The 23,427-nt window shown below is 27.2% G+C and overlaps 13 protein-coding genes across 13 annotated transcripts; 9 read left to right on the top strand and 4 right to left on the bottom strand.

The window, feature by feature from the left end:
* The first annotated feature begins 43 nt into the window (after positions 1-43).
* On the top strand, positions 44-1,404 carry LOC125578356. Its single transcript, XM_048740874.1, has one exon. It carries the CDS (start codon positions 969-971, stop codon positions 1,314-1,316), a length of 348 nt encoding a protein of 115 aa, XP_048596831.1. The 5' UTR covers positions 44-968; the 3' UTR covers positions 1,317-1,404.
* Positions 1,405-1,659: 255 nt separating this feature from the next.
* On the top strand, positions 1,660-3,668 carry LOC106359711. The gene has a single exon (XM_048740872.1). The coding sequence runs from the start codon at positions 2,615-2,617 to the stop codon at positions 2,960-2,962; it is 348 nt and encodes a 115-aa protein (XP_048596829.1). The 5' UTR covers positions 1,660-2,614; the 3' UTR covers positions 2,963-3,668.
* A 103-nt stretch (positions 3,669-3,771) lies between these two features.
* LOC125578354 lies at positions 3,772-4,607 on the top strand. Its single transcript, XM_048740868.1, has one exon. It carries the CDS (start codon positions 4,260-4,262, stop codon positions 4,605-4,607), a length of 348 nt encoding a protein of 115 aa, XP_048596825.1. The 5' UTR covers positions 3,772-4,259.
* Positions 4,608-5,897: 1,290 nt separating this feature from the next.
* On the top strand, positions 5,898-6,253 carry LOC106358903. The gene has a single exon (XM_013798695.2). It carries the CDS (start codon positions 5,906-5,908, stop codon positions 6,251-6,253), a length of 348 nt encoding a protein of 115 aa, XP_013654149.2. The 5' UTR covers positions 5,898-5,905.
* A 1,290-nt stretch (positions 6,254-7,543) lies between these two features.
* On the top strand, positions 7,544-8,615 carry LOC106359709. Its single transcript, XM_048740869.1, has one exon. The coding sequence runs from the start codon at positions 7,552-7,554 to the stop codon at positions 7,897-7,899; it is 348 nt and encodes a 115-aa protein (XP_048596826.1). The 5' UTR covers positions 7,544-7,551; the 3' UTR covers positions 7,900-8,615.
* A 68-nt stretch (positions 8,616-8,683) lies between these two features.
* On the top strand, positions 8,684-9,958 carry LOC125578355. Its single transcript, XM_048740871.1, has one exon. The coding sequence runs from the start codon at positions 9,197-9,199 to the stop codon at positions 9,542-9,544; it is 348 nt and encodes a 115-aa protein (XP_048596828.1). The 5' UTR covers positions 8,684-9,196; the 3' UTR covers positions 9,545-9,958.
* A 529-nt stretch (positions 9,959-10,487) lies between these two features.
* LOC106359707 lies at positions 10,488-11,190 on the top strand. The gene has a single exon (XM_048740870.1). The coding sequence runs from the start codon at positions 10,843-10,845 to the stop codon at positions 11,188-11,190; it is 348 nt and encodes a 115-aa protein (XP_048596827.1). The 5' UTR covers positions 10,488-10,842.
* Positions 11,191-12,481: 1,291 nt separating this feature from the next.
* Positions 12,482-13,177, top strand: LOC106359706. The gene has a single exon (XM_013799355.2). It carries the CDS (start codon positions 12,489-12,491, stop codon positions 12,834-12,836), a length of 348 nt encoding a protein of 115 aa, XP_013654809.1. The 5' UTR covers positions 12,482-12,488; the 3' UTR covers positions 12,837-13,177.
* A 78-nt stretch (positions 13,178-13,255) lies between these two features.
* LOC106359704 lies at positions 13,256-14,673 on the top strand. Its single transcript, XM_048740873.1, has one exon. The coding sequence runs from the start codon at positions 14,136-14,138 to the stop codon at positions 14,481-14,483; it is 348 nt and encodes a 115-aa protein (XP_048596830.1). The 5' UTR covers positions 13,256-14,135; the 3' UTR covers positions 14,484-14,673.
* A 696-nt stretch (positions 14,674-15,369) lies between these two features.
* Positions 15,370-15,717, bottom strand: LOC106359703. Its single transcript, XM_013799353.2, has one exon. It carries the CDS (start codon positions 15,715-15,717, stop codon positions 15,370-15,372), a length of 348 nt encoding a protein of 115 aa, XP_013654807.2.
* Positions 15,718-15,827: 110 nt separating this feature from the next.
* Positions 15,828-18,164, bottom strand: LOC106359702. The gene has a single exon (XM_048740867.1). It carries the CDS (start codon positions 17,311-17,313, stop codon positions 16,966-16,968), a length of 348 nt encoding a protein of 115 aa, XP_048596824.1. The 5' UTR covers positions 17,314-18,164; the 3' UTR covers positions 15,828-16,965.
* A 25-nt stretch (positions 18,165-18,189) lies between these two features.
* On the bottom strand, positions 18,190-19,028 carry LOC106358902. The gene has a single exon (XM_013798694.3). It carries the CDS (start codon positions 18,961-18,963, stop codon positions 18,616-18,618), a length of 348 nt encoding a protein of 115 aa, XP_013654148.2. The 5' UTR covers positions 18,964-19,028; the 3' UTR covers positions 18,190-18,615.
* A 2,883-nt stretch (positions 19,029-21,911) lies between these two features.
* LOC106359701 lies at positions 21,912-23,070 on the bottom strand. The gene has a single exon (XM_048740866.1). It carries the CDS (start codon positions 22,266-22,268, stop codon positions 21,921-21,923), a length of 348 nt encoding a protein of 115 aa, XP_048596823.1. The 5' UTR covers positions 22,269-23,070; the 3' UTR covers positions 21,912-21,920.
* Between the last annotated feature and the right edge of the window lie 357 nt (positions 23,071-23,427).

The raw sequence follows: 23,427 nt of genomic DNA, 5'->3' as shown, positions 1-23,427 counted from the left end.
AAAACAAGAAGCTAAGAAAATATCTAATGTTTCACCTTTGAAACCTTTGAGTTTAGTAGTACATGCTAATATAATGGCTTGGAAAAAAAAAACTATTTTGAATACTCATGTTGTCGACGATTTTGTAAATACGATCATTTACAAAGAAAACAATGAGACAGGATGTAACACGAAAAAGAACAATATCCTATGACTAGTAAGTAGATAATAACTTATGCCAATGATATTAGGATGGAGCGTATGGATTTGAGTTTTAAATCCATCATAAAAGTTTTGGAAACAAAATTGTGCACATTTTTTGTTTCATTTACTACAATTTGTAGATTTGGCTTCAAAATTTTTAATAGATTACAACCCTTTAATTTTTGCAAATTAATTGTTTAAGTCAAATATTGTTTTTTCGCCAGTTCGAGTTTCTTTTCTATGAAATTATATCTACATAATGTGTATACTAGTTATGGTTTAGCTATATAATTTCTTCTAGTAGTAAATTCTTACAAAATAAAGATACGCGATAATGGACAATCCATACTCGATTAAATTCACATTTGTAAACCCAAATTTCTGTAAATGTTGGAGTGTATTAGAATATACAGAAAGTTGAGAATACGTATAAACAATGGTTAAATTCGATTGGCAGGTTATTTCTTAACAACAAAATAACTTAAAACATTAATAATTTAGAAATATTCTATTTTGATAGTATTTAGTTTAAACAATAAGTATATTTATTTTTTCTAAATTTTCTAAATATGTTAGAGAAAACTCATATTAACGGTCACATTTTATTTAACGTTAAACTGCATTAATTAATTTCTTATGTTCACTTGAAAATACGTTTATGTTTGTGTTTGAGTGTTTAATCTCTTATAAATATGAGACAAAATTTCATTCTAAAATACCAGATACAAACATTTTAATATATTATATTAATAACATTTGCCACTTATTTCGAAAACATTGGCACAATGGCTCACACTTCTTCCCGAACAACTATCGTATTCATTGTTGTTGCTTTGATTTGTGCGTTCGTTCCTGCATTCTCTGTTGAAGAAGCTGAAGCAAAATCACTATGGGATACCTGTCTTCTTAAAATGAGTCCAAATTGTGCGTTGGATATAATTGGTGTTGTCTTTGAAAATTTAACCATCACTGATGCATGTTGTCATGATCTTGTTCAAGAAGGAAAAATGTGTCACGATACTCTTATCAAATATATTGCTGAGAAGCCGCATTTAGTTGCCCACGAAACAGAGTATTTGGAGAAAAGTGATGATTTGTGGACTCATTGTGTCTCAGTTTCGCAAACTGCTTAAAAATATGTTATGCTTGTATTGATCTACAAAAATTTTATTTAACTATCGTTATATTTTATTTGATCAAAAATCGTGGATCAAACAGTATGCAATATAAAGCGACCATCAAGTGAATCTCATTCTAAATGAATCAATACATATATTAACTCAATTGAAAAACAATGTGCTAACCATACAAGATTGTTAAACTAATAACAAGACATATATGAATAATTTCAAACAATATTGCTTAATTACTTTGACTTAACTTATCTTTAATTTTAAAAATTAATTTTCATCTACGATTTCAATCATTATTTTTACATACACTGAAAATTATCTTGGGTAATTTAAAACAAGAAGCTAAGAAAATATCTAATGTTTCACCTTTGAAACCTTTGAGTTTAGTAGTACATGCTTATATAATGGCTTGGAAAAAAAAACTATTTTGAATACTCATGTTGTCGACGATTTTGTAAATACGATTATTTACAAAGAAAACAATGAGACTGGATGTAATCACAAAAAATAACAATATCCTATGACTAGTAAGTAGATAATAACTTATGCCAATGATATTAGGATGGAGCGTATGGATTTGAGTTTTAAATCCATCATAAAAGTTTTGGAAACAAAATTATACACATTTTTTGTTTCATTTATTACAATTTGTAGATTTGGGTTCAGAATTTTTAATACATTACAACCCTTTAATTTTTGCAAATTAATTGTTTAACTCTAATATTGTTTTTCGCAAGTTCCAGTTTCTTTTCTATGAAATTATATCTACATAATGTGTATACTAGTTATGGTTTAGCTATATAATTTCTTCTAGTAGTAAATTCTTACAAAATAAAGATACGCGATAATGGACAATCCATACTCGATTAAATTCACATTTGTAAGCCCAAATTTCTGTAAATGTTGGAGCGTATTAGCATTTACAGAAAGTTGAGAATACGTATAAACAATGGTTAAATTCGATTGGCAGGTTATTTCTTAACAACAAAATAACTTAAAACATTAATAATTTAGAAATATTCTATTTTGATAGTATTTAGTTTAAACAATAAGTATATTTATTTTTTCTAAATTTTCTAAATATGTTAGAGAAAACTCATATTAACGGTCACATTTTATTTAACGTTAAACTGCATTAATTAATTTCTTATGTTCACTTGAAAATACGTTTATGTTTGTGTTTGAGTGTTTAATCTCTTATAAATATGAGACAAAATTTCATTCTAAAATACCAGATACAAACATTTTAATATATTATATTAATAACATTTGCCACTTATTTCGAAAACATTGGCACAATGGCTCACACTTCTTCCCGAACTACTATCGTATTCATTGTTGTTGCTTTGATTTGTGCGTTCGTTCCTGCATTCTCTGTTGAAGAAGCTGAAGCAAAATCACTATGGGATACCTGTCTTCTTAAAATCAGTCCAAAATGTGCGTTGGATATAATTGGTGTTGTCTTTGAAAATTTAACCATCACTGATGCATGTTGTCATGATCTTGTACAAGAAGGAAAAATGTGTCACGATACTCTTATCAAATATATTGCTGAGAAGCCGCATTTAGTTGCCCACGAAACAGAGTATTTGAAGAAAAGTGATGATTTGTGGACTCATTGTGTCTCAGTTTCGCAAACTGCTTAAAAATATGTTATGCTTGTATTGATCTACAAAAATTTTATTTAACTATCGTTAAATTTTATTTGATCAAAAATCGTGGATCAAACAGTATGCAATATAAAGCGACCATCAAGTGAATCTCATTCTAAATGAATCAATACATATATTAACTCAATTGAAAAACAATGTGCTAACCATACAAGATTGTTAAACTAATAACAAGACATATATGAATAATTTCAAACAATATTGCTTAATTACTTTGACTTAATTTATCTTTAATTTTAAAAATTAATTTTCCTCTACGATTTCAATCATTATTTTTACATACACTGAAAATTATCTTGGGTAATTTAAAACAAGAAGCTAAGAAAATATCTAATGTTTCACCTTTGAAACCTTTGAGTTTAGTAGTACATGCTTATATAATGGCTTGGAAAAAAAAACTATTTTGAATACTCATGTTGTCGACGATTTTGTAAATACGATTATTTACAAAGAAAACAATGAGACTGGATGTAATCACAAAAAATAACAATATCCTATGACTAGTAAGTAGATAATAACTTATGCCAATGATATTAGGATGGAGCGTATGGATTTGAGTTTTAAATCCATCATAAAAGTTTTGGAAACAAAATTATACACATTTTTTGTTTCATTTATTACAATTTGTAGATTTGGGTTCAGAATTTTTAATACATTACAACCCTTTAATTTTTGCAAATTAATTGTTTAACTCTAATATTGTTTTTCGCAAGTTCCAGTTTCTTTCTATGAAATTATATCTACATAATGTGTATACTAGTTATGGTTTAGCTATATAATTTCTTCTAGTAGTAAATTCTTACAAAATAAAGATACGCGATAATGGACAATCCATACTCGATTAAATTCACATTTGTAAGCCCAAATTTATGTAAATGTTGGAGCGTATTAGCATTTACAGAAAGTTGAGAATACGTATAAACAATGGTTAAATTCGATTGGCAGGTTATTTCTTAACAACAAAATAACTTAAAACATTAATAATTTAGAAATATTCTATTTTGATAGTATTTAGTTTAAACAATAAGTATATTTATTTTTTCTAAATTTTCTAAATATGTTAGAGAAAACTCATATTAACGGTCACATTTTATTTAACGTTAAACTGCATTAATTAATTTCTTATGTTCACTTGAAAATACGTTTATGTTTGTGTTTGAGTGTTTAATCTCTTATAAATATGAGACAAAATTTCATTCTAAAATACCAGATACAAACATTTTAATATATTATATTAATAACATTTGCCACTTATTTCGAAAACATTGGCACAATGGCTCACACTTCTTCCCGAACTACTATCGTATTCATTGTTGTTGCTTTGATTTGTGCGTTCGTTCCTGCATTCTCTGTTGAAGAAGCTGAAGCAAAATCACTATGGGATACCTGTCTTCTTAAAATCAGTCCAAAATGTGCGTTGGATATAATTGGTGTTGTCTTTGAAAATTTAACCATCACTGATGCATGTTGTCATGATCTTGTACAAGAAGGAAAAATGTGTCACGATACTCTTATCAAATATATTGCTGAGAAGCCGCATTTAGTTGCCCACGAAACAGAGTATTTGAAGAAAAGTGATGATTTGTGGACTCATTGTGTCTCAGTTTCGCAAACTGCTTAAAAATATGTTATGCTTGTATTGATCTACAAAATTTTTATTTAACTATCGTTAAATTTTATTTGATCAAAAATCGTGGATCAAACAGTATGCAATATAAAGCGACCATCAAGTGAATCTCATTCTAAATGAATCAATACATATATTAACTCAATTGAAAAACAATGTGCTAACCATACAAGATTGTTAAACTAATAACAAGACATATATGAATAATTTCAAACAATATTGCTTAATTACTTTGACTTAACTTATCTTTAATTTTAAAAATTAATTTTCCTCTACGATTTCAATCATTATTTTTACATACACTGAAAATTATCTTGGGTAATTTAAAACAAGAAGCTAAGAAAATATCTAATGTTTCACCTTTGAAACCTTTGAGTTTAGTAGTACATGCTTATATAATGGCTTGGAAAAAAAAACTATTTTGAATACTCATGTTGTCGACGATTTTGTAAATACGATTATTTACAAAGAAAACAATGAGACTGGATGTAATCACAAAAAATAACAATATCCTATGACTAGTAAGTAGATAATAACTTATGCCAATGATATTAGGATGGAGCGTATGGATTTGAGTTTTAAATCCATCATAAAAGTTTTGGAAACAAAATTATACACATTTTTTGTTTCATTTATTACAATTTGTAGATTTGGGTTCAGAATTTTTAATACATTACAACCCTTTAATTTTTGCAAATTAATTGTTTAACTCTAATATTGTTTTTCGCAAGTTCCAGTTTCTTTTCTATGAAATTATATCTACATAATGTGTATACTAGTTATGGTTTAGCTATATAATTTCTTCTAGTAGTAAATTCTTACAAAATAAAGATACGCGATAATGGACAATCCATACTCGATTAAATTCACATTTGTAAGCCCAAATTTATGTAAATGTTGGAGCGTATTAGCATTTACAGAAAGTTGAGAATACGTATAAACAATGGTTAAATTCGATTGGCAGGTTATTTCTTAACAACAAAATAACTTAAAACATTAATAATTTAGAAATATTCTATTTTGATAGTATTTAGTTTAAACAATAAGTATATTTATTTTTTCTAAATTTTCTAAATATGTTAGAGAAAACTCATATTAACGGTCACATTTTATTTAACGTTAAACTGCATTAATTAATTTCTTATGTTCACTTGAAAATACGTTTATGTTTGTGTTTGAGTGTTTAATCTCTTATAAATATGAGACAAAATTTCATTCTAAAATACCAGATACAAACATTTTAATATATTATATTAATAACATTTGCCACTTATTTCGAAAACATTGGCACAATGGCTCACACTTCTTCCCGAACTACTATCGTATTCATTGTTGTTGCTTTGATTTGTGCGTTCGTTCCTGCATTCTCTGTTGAAGAAGCTGAAGCAAAATCACTATGGGATACCTGTCTTCTTAAAATCAGTCCAAAATGTGCGTTGGATATAATTGGTGTTGTCTTTGAAAATTTAACCATCACTGATGCATGTTGTCATGATCTTGTACAAGAAGGAAAAATGTGTCACGATACTCTTATCAAATATATTGCTGAGAAGCCGCATTTAGTTGCCCACGAAACAGAGTATTTGAAGAAAAGTGATGATTTGTGGACTCATTGTGTCTCAGTTTCGCAAACTGCTTAAAAATATGTTATGCTTGTATTGATCTACAAAATTTTTATTTAACTATCGTTAAATTTTATTTGATCAAAAATCGTGGATCAAACAGTATGCAATATAAAGCGACCATCAAGTGAATCTCATTCTAAATGAATCAATACATATATTAACTCAATTGAAAAACAATGTGCTAACCATACAAGATTGTTAAACTAATAACAAGACATATATGAATAATTTCAAACAATATTGCTTAATTACTTTGACTTAACTTATCTTTAATTTTAAAAATTAATTTTCCTCTACGATTTCAATCATTATTTTTACATACACTGAAAATTATCTTGGGTAATTTAAAACAAGAAGCTAAGAAAATATCTAATGTTTCACCTTTGAAACCTTTGAGTTTAGTAGTACATGCTTATATAATGGCTTGGAAAAAAAAACTATTTTGAATACTCATGTTGTCGACGATTTTGTAAATACGATTATTTACAAAGAAAACAATGAGACTGGATGTAATCACAAAAAATAACAATATCCTATGACTAGTAAGTAGATAATAACTTATGCCAATGATATTAGGATGGAGCGTATGGATTTGAGTTTTAAATCCATCATAAAAGTTTTGGAAACAAAATTATACACATTTTTTGTTTCATTTATTACAATTTGTAGATTTGGGTTCAGAATTTTTAATACATTACAACCCTTTAATTTTTGCAAATTAATTGTTTAACTCTAATATTGTTTTTCGCAAGTTCCAGTTTCTTTTCTATGAAATTATATCTACATAATGTGTATACTAGTTATGGTTTAGCTATATAATTTCTTCTAGTAGTAAATTCTTACAAAATAAAGATACGCGATAATGGACAATCCATACTCGATTAAATTCACATTTGTAAGCCCAAATTTATGTAAATGTTGGAGCGTATTAGCATTTACAGAAAGTTGAGAATACGTATAAACAATGGTTAAATTCGATTGGCAGGTTATTTCTTAACAACAAAATAACTTAAAACATTAATAATTTAGAAATATTCTATTTTGATAGTATTTAGTTTAAACAATAAGTATATTTATTTTTTCTAAATTTTCTAAATATGTTAGAGAAAACTCATATTAACGGTCACATTTTATTTAACGTTAAACTGCATTAATTAATTTCTTATGTTCACTTGAAAATACGTTTATGTTTGTGTTTGAGTGTTTAATCTCTTATAAATATGAGACAAAATTTCATTCTAAAATACCAGATACAAACATTTTAATATATTATATTAATAACATTTGCCACTTATTTCGAAAACATTGGCACAATGGCTCACACTTCTTCCCGAACTACTATCGTATTCATTGTTGTTGCTTTGATTTGTGCGTTCGTTCCTGCATTCTCTGTTGAAGAAGCTGAAGCAAAATCACTATGGGATACCTGTCTTCTTAAAATCAGTCCAAAATGTGCGTTGGATATAATTGGTGTTGTCTTTGAAAATTTAACCATCACTGATGCATGTTGTCATGATCTTGTACAAGAAGGAAAAATGTGTCACGATACTCTTATCAAATATATTGCTGAGAAGCCGCATTTAGTTGCCCACGAAACAGAGTATTTGAAGAAAAGTGATGATTTGTGGACTCATTGTGTCTCAGTTTCGCAAACTGCTTAAAAATATGTTATGCTTGTATTGATCTACAAAAATTTTATTTAACTATCGTTAAATTTTATTTGATCAAAAATCGTGGATCAAACAGTATGCAATATAAAGCGACCATCAAGTGAATCTCATTCTAAATGAATCAATACATATATTAACTCAATTGAAAAACAATGTGCTAACCATACAAGATTGTTAAACTAATAACAAGACATATATGAATAATTTCAAACAATATTGCTTAATTACTTTGACTTAACTTATCTTTAATTTTAAAAATTAATTTTCCTCTACGATTTCAATCATTATTTTTACATACACTGAAAATTATCTTGGGTAATTTAAAACAAGAAGCTAAGAAAATATCTAATGTTTCACCTTTGAAACCTTTGAGTTTAGTAGTACATGCTTATATAATGGCTTGGAAAAAAAACTATTTTGAATACTCATGTTGTCGACGATTTTGTAAATACGATTATTTACAAAGAAAACAATGAGACTGGATGTAATCACAAAAAATAACAATATCCTATGACTAGTAAGTAGATAATAACTTATGCCAATGATATTAGGATGGAGCGTATGGATTTGAGTTTTAAATCCATCATAAAAGTTTTGGAAACAAAATTATACACATTTTTTGTTTCATTTATTACAATTTGTAGATTTGGGTTCAGAATTTTTAATACATTACAACCCTTTAATTTTTGCAAATTAATTGTTTAACTCTAATATTGTTTTTCGCAAGTTCCAGTTTCTCTTCTATGAAATTATATCTACATAATGTGTATACTAGTTATGGTTTAGCTATATAATTTCTTCTAGTAGTAAATTCTTACAAAATAAAGATACGCGATAATGGACAATCCATACTCGATTAAATTCACATTTGTAAGCCCAAATTTATGTAAATGTTGGAGCGTATTAGCATTTACAGAAAGTTGAGAATACGTATAAACAATGGTTAAATTCGATTGGCAGGTTATTTCTTAACAACAAAATAACTTAAAACATTAATAATTTAGAAATATTCTATTTTGATAGTATTTAGTTTAAACAATAAGTATATTTATTTTTTCTAAATTTTCTAAATATGTTAGAGAAAACTCATATTAACGGTCACATTTTATTTAACGTTAAACTGCATTAATTAATTTCTTATGTTCACTTGAAAATACGTTTATGTTTGTGTTTGAGTGTTTAATCTCTTATAAATATGAGACAAAATTTCATTCTAAAATACCAGATACAAACATTTTAATATATTATATTAATAACATTTGCCACTTATTTCGAAAACATTGGCACAATGGCTCACACTTCTTCCCGAACTACTATCGTATTCATTGTTGTTGCTTTGATTTGTGCGTTCGTTCCTGCATTCTCTGTTGAAGAAGCTGAAGCAAAATCACTATGGGATACCTGTCTTCTTAAAATCAGTCCAAAATGTGCGTTGGATATAATTGGTGTTGTCTTTGAAAATTTAACCATCACTGATGCATGTTGTCATGATCTTGTACAAGAAGGAAAAATGTGTCACGATACTCTTATCAAATATATTGCTGAGAAGCCGCATTTAGTTGCCCACGAAACAGAGTATTTGAAGAAAAGTGATGATTTGTGGACTCATTGTGTCTCAGTTTCGCAAACTGCTTAAAAATATGTTATGCTTGTATTGATCTACAAAATTTTTATTTAACTATCGTTAAATTTTATTTGATCAAAAATCGTGGATCAAACAGTATGCAATATAAAGCGACCATCAAGTGAATCTCATTCTAAATGAATCAATACATATATTAACTCAATTGAAAAACAATGTGCTAACCATACAAGATTGTTAAACTAATAACAAGACATATATGAATAATTTCAAACAATATTGCTTAATTACTTTGACTTAACTTATCTTTAATTTTAAAAATTAATTTTCCTCTACGATTTCAATCATTATTTTTACATACACTGAAAATTATCTTGGGTAATTTAAAACAAGAAGCTAAGAAAATATCTAATGTTTCACCTTTGAAACCTTTGAGTTTAGTAGTACATGCTTATATAATGGCTTGGAAAAAAAAACTATTTTGAATACTCATGTTGTCGACGATTTTGTAAATACGATTTTTTACAAAGAAAACAATGAGACTGGATGTAATCACAAAAAATAACAATATCCTATGACTAGTAAGTAGATAATAACTTATGCCAATGATATTAGGATGGAGCGTATGGATTTGAGTTTTAAATCCATCATAAAAGTTTTGGAAACAAAATTATACACATTTTTTGTTTCATTTATTACAATTTGTAGATTTGGGTTCAGAATTTTTAATACATTACAACCCTTTAATTTTTGCAAATTAATTGTTTAACTCTAATATTGTTTTTCGCCAGTTCCAGTTTCTTTTCTATGAAATTATATCTACATAATGTGTATACTAGTTATGGTTTAGCTATATAATTTCTTCTAGTAGTAAATTCTTACAAAATAAAGATACGCGATAATGGACAATCCATACTCGATTAAATTCACATTTGTAAGCCCAAATTTATGTAAATGTTCGAGCGTATTAACATTTACAGAAAGTTGAGAATACGTATAAACAATGGTTAAATTCGATTGGCAGGTTATTTCTTAACAACAAAATAACTTAAAACATTAATAATTTAGAAATATTCTATTTTGATAGTATTTAGTTTAAACAATAAGTATATTTATTTTTTCTAAATTTTCTAAATATGTTAGAGAAAACTCATATTAACGGTCACATTTTATTTAACGTTAAACTGCATTAATTAATTTCTTATGTTCACTTGAAAATACGTTTATGTTTGTGTTTGAGTGTTTAATCTCTTATAAATATGAGACAAAATTTCATTCTAAAATACCAGATACAAACATTTTAATATATTATATTAATAACATTTGCCACTTATTTCGAAAACATTGGCACAATGGCTCACACTTCTTCCCGAACTACTATCGTATTCATTGTTGTTGCTTTGATTTGTGCGTTCGTTCCTGCATTCTCTGTTGAAGAAGCTGAAGCAAAATCACTATGGGATACCTGTCTTCTTAAAATCAGTCCAAAATGTGCGTTGGATATAATTGGTGTTGTCTTTGAAAATTTAACCATCACTGATGCATGTTGTCATGATCTTGTACAAGAAGGAAAAATGTGTCACGATACTCTTATCAAATATATTGCTGAGAAGCCGCATTTAGTTGCCCACGAAACAGAGTATTTGAAGAAAAGTGATGATTTGTGGACTCATTGTGTCTCAGTTTCGCAAACTGCTTAAAAATATGTTATGCTTGTATTGATCTACAAAATTTTTATTTAACTATCGTTAAATTTTATTTGATCAAAAATCGTGGATCAAACAGTATGCAATATAAAGCGACCATCAAGTGAATCTCATTCTAAATGAATCAATACATATATTAACTCAATTGAAAAACAATGTGCTAACCATACAAGATTGTTAAACTAATAACAAGACATATATGAATAATTTCAAACAATATTGCTTAATTACTTTGACTTAACTTATCTTTAATTTTAAAAATTAATTTTCCTCTACGATTTCAATCATTATTTTTACATACACTGAAAATTATCTTGGGTAATTTAAAACAAGAAGCTAAGAAAATATCTAATGTTTCACCTTTGAAACCTTTGAGTTTAGTAGTACATGCTTATATAATGGCTTGGAAAAAAAAACTATTTTGAATACTCATGTTGTCGACGATTTTGTAAATACGATTATTTACAAAGAAAACAATGAGACTGGATGTAATCACAAAAAATAACAATATCCTATGACTAGTAAGTAGATAATAACTTATGCCAATGATATTAGGATGGAGCGTATGGATTTGAGTTTTAAATCCATCATAAAAGTTTTGGAAACAAAATTATACACATTTTTTGTTTCATTTATTACAATTTGTAGATTTGGGTTCAGAATTTTTAATACATTACAACCCTTTAATTTTTGCAAATTAATTGTTTAACTCTAATATTGTTTTTCGCAAGTTCCAGTTTCTTTTCTATGAAATTATATCTACATAATGTGTATACTAGTTATGGTTTAGCTATATAATTTCTTCTAGTAGTAAATTCTTACAAAATAAAGATACGCGATAATGGACAATCCATACTCGATTAAATTCACATTTGTAAGCCCAAATTTATGTAAATGTTGGAGCGTATTAGCATTTACAGAAAGTTGAGAATACGTATAAACAATGGTTAAATTCGATTGGCAGGTTATTTCTTAACAACAAAATAACTTAAAACATTAATAATTTAGAAATATTCTATTTTGATAGTATTTAGTTTAAACAATAAGTATATTTATTTTTTCTAAATTTTCTAAATATGTTAGAGAAAACTCATATTAACGGTCACATTTTATTTAACGTTAAACTGCATTAATTAATTTCTTATGTTCACTTGAAAATACGTTTATGTTTGTGTTTGAGTGTTTAATCTCTTATAAATATGAGACAAAATTTCATTCTAAAATACCAGATATAAACATTTTAATATATTATATTAATAACATTTGCCACTTATTTCGAAAACATTGGCACAATGGCTCACACTTCTTCCCGAACTACTATCGTATTCATTGTTGTTGCTTTGATTTGTGCGTTCGTTCCTGCATTCTCTGTTGAAGAAGCTGAAGCAAAATCACTATGGGATACCTGTCTTCTTAAAATCAGTCCAAAATGTGCGTTGGATATAATTGGTGTTGTCTTTGAAAATTTAACCATCACTGATGCATGTTGTCATGATCTTGTACAAGAAGGAAAAATGTGTCACGATACTCTTATCAAATATATTGCTGAGAAGCCGCATTTAGTTGCCCACGAAACAGAGTATTTGAAGAAAAGTGATGATTTGTGGACTCATTGTGTCTCAGTTTCGCAAACTGCTTAAAAATATGTTATGCTTGTATTGATCTACAAAAATTTTATTTAACTATCGTTAAATTTTATTTGATCAAAAATCGTGGATCAAACAGTATGCAATATAAAGCGACCATCAAGTGAATCTCATTCTAAATGAATCAATACATATATTAACTCCATTGAAAAACAATGTGCTAACCATACAAGATTGTTAAACTAATAACAAGACATATATGAATAATTTCAAACAATATTGCTTAATTACTTTGACTTAACTTATCTTTAATTTTAAAAATTAATTTTCCTCTACGATTTCAATCATTATTTTTACATACACTGAAAATTATCTTGGGTAATTTAAAACAAGAAGCTAAGAAAATATCTAATGTTTCACCTTTGAAACCTTGAGAGTTTAGTAGTACATGCTTATATAATGGCTTGGAAAAAAAAACTATTTTGAATACTCATGTTGTCGACGATTTTGTAAATACGATTATTTACAAAGAAAACAATGAGACTGGATGTAATCACAAAAAATAACAATATCCTATGACTAGTAAGTAGATAATAACTTATGCCAATGATATTAGGATGGAGCGTATGGATTTGAGTTTTAAATCCATCATAAAAGTTTTGGAAACAAAATTATACACATTTTTTGTTTCATTTATTACAATTTGTAGATTTGGGTTCAGAATTTTTAATACATTACAACCCTTTAATTTTTGAAAATTAATTGTTTAACTCTAATATTGTTTTTCGCAAGTTCCAGTTTCTTTTCTATGAAATTATATCTACATAATGTGTATACTAGTTATGGTTTAGCTATATAATTTCTTCTAGTAGTAAATTCTTACAAAATAAAGATACGCGATAATGGACAATCCATACTCGATTAAATTCACATTTGTAAGCCCAAATTTATGTAAATGTTGGAGCGTATTAGCATTTACAGAAAGTTGAGAATACGTATAAACAATGGTTAAATTCGATTGGCAGGTTATTTCTTAACAACAAAATAACTTAAAACATTAATAATTTAGAAATATTCTATTTTGATAGTATTTAGTTTAAACAATAAGTATATTTATTTTTTCTAAATTTTCTAAATATGTTAGAGAAAACTCATATTAACGGTCACATTTTATTTAACGTTAAACTGCATTAATTAATTTCTTATGTTCACTTGAAAATACGTTTATGTTTGTGTTTGAGTGTTTAATCTCTTATAAATATGAGACAAAATTTCATTCTAAAATACCAGATACAAACATTTTAATATATTATATTAATAACATTTGCCACTTATTTCGAAAACATTGGCACAATGGCTCACACTTCTTCCCGAACTACTATCGTATTCATTGTTGTTGCTTTGATTTGTGCGTTCGTTCCTGCATTCTCTGTTGAAGAAGCTGAAGCAAAATCACTATGGGATACCTGTCTTCTTAAAATCAGTCCAAAATGTGCGTTGGATATAATTGGTGTTGTCTTTGAAAATTTAACCATCACTGATGCATGTTGTCATGATCTTGTACAAGAAGGAAAAATGTGTCACGATACTCTTATCAAATATATTGCTGAGAAGCCGCATTTAGTTGCCCACGAAACAGAGTATTTGAAGAAAAGTGATGATTTGTGGACTCATTGTGTCTCAGTTTCGCAAACTGCTTAAAAATATGTTATGCTTGTATTGATCTACAAAATTTTTATTTAACTATCGTTAAATTTTATTTGATCAAAAATCGTGGATCAAACAGTATGCAATATAAAGAGACCATCAAGTGAATCTCATTCTAAATGAATCAATACATATATTAACTCAATTGAAAAACAATGTGCTAACCATACAAGATTGTTAAACTAATAACAAGACATATATGAATAATTTCAAACAATATTGCTTAATTACTTTGACTTAACTTATCTTTAATTTTAAAAATTAATTTTCATCTACAATTTAAATCATTATTTTTACATACACAGAAAATTATCTTGTGTAATTTAAAACAACCTAAGAAAATATCCAATGTTTCACTTTTGACACCTTTGAGTTTTGTAGGACATGCTCATATAATGGTTGGAAAAAAAAAATTTTAATACTCATGTTGTCGACGATTTTGTAAATACGATCATTTACAAAGAAAACAATGAGACTGGATGTAATCACGAAAATGAACAATATCCTATGACTAGTAAGTAGATAATAACTTATGCCAATGATATTAGGATGGAACGTATGGATTTGAGTTTTAAATCCATCCTAAAAGTTTTGGAAACAAAATTGTGCACATTTTTTGTTTCATTTACTACAATTTGTAGATTTGGCTTCAAAATTTTTAATAGATTACCACCCTTTAATTTTTGCAAATTAATTGTTTAACTCAAATATTTTTTTTTTCGCCAGTTCCAGTTTCATTTCTATGAAATTATATCTACATAATGTGTATACTAGTTATGGTTTAGCTATATAATTTCTTCTAGTGGTAAATTCTTACAAAATAAAGATACGCGATATTGGACAATCCATACTCGGTTAAATTCACAAGCATAACATGTTTTTAAGCAGTTTGCGAAATTGAGACACAATGAGTCCACAAATCATCACTTTTCTTCAAATACTCTGTTTCGTGGGCAACTAAATGCGTCTTCTCAGCAATATATTTGATAAGAGTATCGTGACACATTTTTCCTTCTTGAACAAGATCATGACAACATGCATCAGTGATGGTTAAATTTTCAAAGACAACACCAATTATATCCAACGCACATTTTGGACTGATTTTAAGAAGACATGTATCCCATAGTGATTTTGCTTCAGCTTCTTCAACAGAGAATGCAGGAACGAACGCACAAATCAAAGCAACAACAACGAATACGATTGTAGTTTGGGAAGAACTTTGAGCCATTGTGCCATTGTGATCGAAATAAGTGGCAAATGTTATTAATATAATATATTAAAATGTTTGTATCTGGTATTTTAAAATGAAAATTTGTCTCATATTTATAAGGGGTCAAGTGAACATAACAAATTAATTAATGCAGTTTAACATTAAATAAAATGTGATCGTTAATATGAGTTTTCTGTACCATATTTAGAAAATTTAGAAAAAGAAATATACTTATTGTTTAAACTAAAATACTATAAAAATATTATATTTCTAAACTATTAATGTTTTAAGTTATTTTGTTGTTAAGAAATAACCTGGCAATCGAATTTAACCATTGTTTATACGTATTCTCAACTTTCTGTAAATGCTAATAGGCTCCATCATTTTACAGAAATTTGGGTTTAAAATGTGAATTTAATCGAGTACAGATTGTCATATATCGCGTATCTTTATTTTGTAAGAGTTTACTACTAGAAGAAATTATATAGCTAACCATAACTAGTATACACATTACGTAGATATAATTTCATAGAAATGAAACTGGAACTGGCGAAAAAACACTAATTGAGTTAAACAATCAATTGGCAAAAATTAAAGGGTTGTAATCTATTAAAAAACTTGAAGCCAAATCTACAAATTGTAATAAATGAAAAAAAAAATGTGCAAAATTTCATTTCCAAATTTTTTGTGGTGGATCTAAAACTCAAATCCATACGCTCCATCCTAATATCATTGGCATAAGTTATTATCTACTTACTAGTCATAGGATATTGTTCTTTTGCGTGATTAGATCCAGTCTCATTGTTTTCTTTGTAACTCATCGTATTTACAAAATGAGTATTCGAAATAGTTTTTTTTTCCAAGCCATTATATTAGCCTGTACTACTAAACTCAAAGGTTTCAAAGGTGACACATTAGATATTTTTTTAGCTTCTTGTTTTAAATTATCCAACATAATTTTCAGTTTATGTTAAAATAATGATTGACATCGTAGTTGAAAATTAATTTTTAAAATTAAAGATAAGTTAAATTAAACTAATTAAGCAATATTGTTTGAAATTATTCATATATGTCTTGTTATTATTGTATGGTTAGCGCAATGTTTGTTAATTGAGTTAATATTTGTATTGATTCATTTAGAATGAGATTCACTTGATGGTCGCTTTATATTGCACACTGTTTGATCCATAATTTTTGATCAAATAAAATTTAACGATAGTTAAATAAAAATTCTGTTAATCAGATCAATACAAGCATAATATATTTTTAAGCAGTTTGCGAAATTGAGACACAATGACTCCACAAATCATCACTTTTCTTCAAATACTCTGTTTCGTGGGCAACTAAATGCGGCTTCTCAGCAATATATTTGATAAGAGTATCGTGACACATTTTTCCTTCTTGAACAAGATCATGACAACATGCATCAGTGATGGTTAGATTTTCAAAGACAACACCAATTATATCCAACGCACATTTTGGACTGATTTTAAGAAGACATGTATCCCATAGTGATTTTGCTTCAGCTTCTTCAACAGAGAATGCAGGAACGAACACACAAATCAAAGCAACAACAATGAATAAGATAGTATTTCGGGAAGAAGTGTGAGCCATTGTGCCAATGTTTTCGAAATAAGTGGCAAATGTATTAATATAATATATTAAAATGTTTGTATCTGGTATTTTAGAATGAAATTTTGTCTCATATTTATAATAGATTAAACACTCAAACCCAAACTAAACGTATTTTCAAGTGAACATAAGAAATTAATTAATGCAGTTTAACGTTAAATAAAATGTGACTGTTAATATGAGTTTTCTCTAACATATTTAGAAAATTTAGAAAAAATAAATATACTTATTTTTTTAAACTAAATACTATCAAAATAGCATATTTCTAAATTATTAATGTTTTAAGTTAATTTGTTGTTAGAAATAACCTGCCAATCGAATTTATCCATTGTTTATACGTATTCTCAACTTTCTGTAAATGCTAATAGGTTCCATCATTTTACAGAAATTTGGGTTTAAAAATGTGAATTTAATCGAATACGGATTGTCATATATCGCGTATCTTTATTTTGTAAGAATTTACTACTAGAAAAAATTATATAGCTAAACCATAACTAGTATACACATTACGTAGATATAATTTCATAGAAATGAAACTTGAACTGGCGAAAAAACACTAATTGAGTTAAACAATTAATTGTCAAAAATTAAAGGGTTGTAATCTATTAAAAAACTTGAAGCCAAATCTACAAATTGTAATAAATGAAAAAACAAATGTGCACAATTTTGTTTCCAAATTTTTTGTGATGGATCTAAAACTCAAATCCATACGCTCCATCCTAATATCATTGGCAAAAGTTATTATCTACTTACTAGTCATAGGATATTGTTATTTTGCGTGATTACATCCAGTCTCATTGTTTTCTTTATAAATGATCGTATTTACAAAATCGTCTACAACATGAGTATTCGAAATAGTTTTTTTTTCCAAGCCATTATATTAGCATGTAATACTAAACTCAAAGGTTTCAAAGGTGAAACATTAGATATTTTCTTAGCTTCTTGTTTTAAATTATCCAAGATAATTTTCAGTTTATGTAAAAATAATGATTGACATCATAGTTGAAAACTAATTTTTAAAATTAAAGATAGTTAAATCAAACTAATTAAGCAATATTGTTTGAAATTATTCATATATGTCTTGTTATTAGTTTAACAATCTTGTATGGTTAGCGCATTGTTTGTCAATTGAGTTAATATTTGTATTGATTCATTTAGAATGAGATTCACTTGATGGTCGCTTTATATTGCATACTGTTTGATCCACAATTTTTGATCAAATAAAATTTAACGATAGTTAAATAAAAATTCTGTTAATCAGATCAATACAATTATAACATATTTTTAAGCAGTTTGCGAACTTGAGACACAATGAGTCCACAAATCATCACTTTTCTTCAAATACTCTGTTTCGTGGGCAACTAAATGCGGCTTCTCAGCAATATATTTGATAAGAGTATCGTGACACATTTTTCCTTCTTGAACAAGATCATGACAACATGCATCAGTGATGGTTAAATTTTCAAAGACAACACCAATTATATCCAACGCACATTTTGGACTGATTTTAAGAAGACATGTATCCCATAGTGATTTTGCTTCAGCTTCTTCAACAGAGAATGCAGGAACGAACGCACAAATCAAAGCAGCAACAATGAATACGATAGTAGTTCGGGAAGAAGTGTGAGCCATTGTGCCAATGTTTTCGAAATAAGTGGCAAATGTATTAATATAATATATTAAAATGTTTGTATCTGGTATTTTAGAATGAAATATTGTCTCATATTTATAATAGATTAAACACTCAAACCCAAACTAAACGTATTTTCAAGTGAACATAAGAAATTAATTAATGCAGTTTAACGTTAAATAAAATGTGACTGTTAATATGATTTTTCTCTAACATATTTAGAAAATTTAGAAAAAAATAAATATACTTATTTTTTTTAAACTAAATACTATCAAAATAGCATATTTCTAAATTATTAATGTTTTAAGTTATTTTGTTGTTAAGAAATAACCTGTCAATCGAATTTAACCATTGTTTATACGTATTCTCAACTTTCTGTAAATGCTAATAGGCTCTATCATTTTACAGAAATTTGGGTTTAAAAATGTGAATTTAATTGAGTACGGATTGTCATATATCGCGTATCTTTATTTTGTAAGAATTTACTACTAGAATAAATTATATACCTAAACTATAACTAGTATACACATTACGTAGATATAATTTCATAAAAATGAAACTGGAACATGCGAAAAACACTAATTGAGTTAAACAATTAATTGGCAAAAATTAAAGGGTTGTAATCTATTAAAAAACTTGAAGCCAAATTTACAAATTGTAATAAATGAAACAAAAAATGTGCACAATTTGTTTCCAAATTTTTTGTGATGGATCTAAAACTCAAATTCATACGCTCCATCCTAATATCATTGGCATAAGTTATTATCTACTTACTAGTCATAGGATATTGTTCTTTTGCGTGATTAGATCCTGTCTCATTGTTTTCTTTATAACTCACCGTATTTACAAAATCGTCTACAACATGAGTATTCGAAATTGTTTTTTTTTTCCAAGCCATTATATTAGAGCATGTACTACTAAACTCAAAGGTTTCAAAGGTGAAACATTAGATATTTTCTTAGCTTCTTGTTTTAAATTATCCAAGATAATTTTCAGTTTATGTAAAAATAATGATTGACATCGTAGTTGAAAATTAAATTTTAAAATTAAAGATAGGTTAAATAAAACTAATTAAACAATATTCCTTGAAATTATTCATATATGTCTTGTTATTAGTATAACAATCTTGTATGGTTAGCGCATTGTTTGTCAATTGAGTTAATATTTGTATTGATTCATTTAGAATGAGATTCACTTGATGGTCGCTTTATATTGCATATTGTTTGATCCACAATTTTTGATCAAATAAAATTTAACGATAGTTAAATAAAAATTCTGTTAATCAGATCAATACAAAACATATTTTTAAGCAATTTGCGAAATTGAGACACAATGAGTCCACAAATCATCACTTTTCTTCAAATACTTTGTTTCGTGGGCAACTAAATGCGGCTTCTCAGCAATATATTTGATAAGAGTATCGTGACACATTTTTCCTTCTTAAACAAGATCATGACAGCATGCATCAGTGATGGTTAAATTTTCAAAGACAACACCAATTATATCCAACGCACATTTTGGACTGATTTTAAGAAGACATGTATCCCATAGTGATTTTGCTTCAGCTTCTTCAACAGAGAATGCAGGAACGAACGCACAAATCTAAGCAACAACAACGAATATGATAGTAGTTCGGGAAGAAGTGTAAGCCATTGTGCCAATGTTTTCGAAATAAGTGGTAAATAATATTAATATAATATATTAAAATGTTTGTATCTGGTATTTTAGAATGAAATTTTTGTCTCCTATTTATAATAGATTAAACACTCAAACCCAAACTAAACGTATTTTCAAGTGAACATAAGAAACTAATTAATGCAGTTTAACATTAAATAAAATATGACTGTTAATATGAGTTTTCTCTAACATATTTAGAAAATTTAGAAAAAATAAATATACTTATTTGTTTAAACTAAATACTATCAAAATAGCATAATTCTAAATTATTAATGTATTAAGTTATGTTGTTGTTATGAAATAACATGCCAATCGAATTTAACCATTGTTTATACGTATTCTCAACTTTCTGTAAATGCTAATAGGCTCCATCATTTTACAGAAATTTGGGTTTAAAAATTTGAATTTAATCGAGTACGGATTGTCATATATCGCGTATCTTTATTTTGTAAGAATTTACTACTAGAATAAATTATATAGCTAAACCATAACTAGTATACACATTACGTAGATATAATTTCATAGAAATGAAACTGGAACTGGCGAAAAAACACTAATTGAGTTAAACAATTAATGGGCAAAAATTAAAGGGTTGTAATCTATTAAAAAACTTGAAGCCAAATCTACAAATTGTAATAAATGAAACAAAAAATTTGCATAACTTTGTTTCCACATTTTTTGTGATGGATCTAAAATTCAAATCCATACGCTCCATCCTAATATCATTGGCATAAGTTATTATCTACTTACTAGTCATAGGATATTGTTCTTTTGCGTGATTAGATCCAGTCTCATTGTTTTCTTTATAACTGATCGTATTTACAAAATCGTCTACAACATGAGTATTCGAAATAGTTTATTTTTCCAAGCCATTATATTAGCATGTACTACTAAACTCAAAGGTTTCAAAGGTGAAACATTAGATATTTTCTTAGCTTCTTGTTTTAAATTATCCAAGATAACTTTCAGTTTATGTAAAAATAATTATTGACATCGTAGTTGAAAATTAATTTTTAAAATTAAAGATAAGTTAAATCAAACTAATTAAGCAATATTGTTTGAAATTATTCATATATGTCTTGTTATTAGTTTAACAATCTTGTACGGTTAGCGCATTGTTTGTCAATTGAGTTAATATTTGTATTGATTCATTTAGAATGAGATTCACTTGATGGTCGCTTTATATTGCATACTGTTTGATCCACAATTTTTGATCAAATAAAATTTAACGATAGTTAAATAAAAATTCTGTTAATCAGATCAATACAAGCATAACAAATTTTTAAGCAGTTTGCGAAATTGAGACACAATGAGTCCACAAATCATCACTTTTCTTCAAATACTCTGTTTCGTGGGCAACTAAATGCGGTTTCTCAGCAATATATTTGATAAGAGTATCGTGACACATTTTTCCTTCTTGAACAAGATCATGACAACATGCATCAGTGATGGTTAAATTTTCAAAGACAACACCAATTATATCCAACGCACATTTTGGACTGATTTTAAGAAGACATGTATCCCATAGTAATTTTGCTTCAGCTTCTTCAACAGAGAATGAGGGAACGAACGCACAAATCAAAGCAACAACAACGAATACGATAGTAGTTTGGGAAGAACTGTGAGCCATTGTGCCAATGTTTTCGAAATAAGTGGCAAATGTTATTAATATAATATATTAAAATGTTTGTATCTGGTATTTTAGAATGAAATTTTTGTCTCATATTTATAATAGATTAAACACTCAAACCCAAACTAAACGTATTTTCAAGTGAACATAAGAAATTAATTAATGCAGTTTAATGTTAAATAAAATGTGACTGTTAGTATGAGTTTTCTCTAACATATTTAGAAAATTTAGAAAAAATAAATATACTTATTTGTTTAAAATATGTACTATCAAAATAGCATAATTCTAAATTATTAATGTTTTAAGTTATGTTGTTGTTATGAAATAACCTGCCAATTGAATTTAACCATTGTTTATACGTATTCTCAACTTTCTGTAAATGCTAATAGGCTCGATCATTTTACAGAAATTTGGGTTTAAAAATGTGAATTTATTTGAATATGGATTGGCCTATATCACATATCCTTATTTTGTAAGAATTTACTACTAAAAAAATTCAATTGCTGAACCAAAAATAATTTATAGATTAAATATATATAATTTCATAGAAATGAAATTGGAACTAACGAAAAAATAATATTTGAGTTAAACATTTAATTTGCCAAAATTAAAGGGTTGTAATCTATTAAATTTTTCGAAGCCAAATCTACAAATTGTAAAAAATGAAATTAAAAAATATGCACAATTTTTTTCCAAAACTTTTGTGATCGATCTAAAACTCAAATCTATACGCTCCATCCTAATATCATTGGCATAAGTTATTATCTACTTACTAGTCATAGGATATTGTTATTTTGCGTGATTACATCCAGTCTCATTATTTTCTTTATAAATGATCGTATTTAAAAAATTGTCGAGAACATGAGTATTCAAAATATTATTTTTCCAAGTCATTATTTTAGCATGTACTTAAACTCTAAGATTTCAAGGTGAAATATTAGCTGTTTTTAGCTTCTTGTTTTAAATGATCAAGATAATTTTAAGTGTTTGTAAAAATTAAAGATACGTTAAATCAAACTAATTAAGCAATATTGTTTGAAATTATTCATATATGTCATGTTATAAGTTTAACAATCTTGTATGGATCGCGCATTGTTTTTCAATTGAGTTAATATTTTTATTGATTCACTTAGAATGAGATTCACTTGATAGTCGGTTT

This window comes from Brassica napus, chromosome A9, assembly GCF_020379485.1.
Source record: "Brassica napus cultivar Da-Ae chromosome A9, Da-Ae, whole genome shotgun sequence".
Classification (NCBI taxonomy): domain Eukaryota; kingdom Viridiplantae; phylum Streptophyta; class Magnoliopsida; order Brassicales; family Brassicaceae; genus Brassica; species Brassica napus.
Note: the sequence above shows the minus strand (reverse complement) of the source record. Positions and strands in the feature narration are given on the sequence as shown.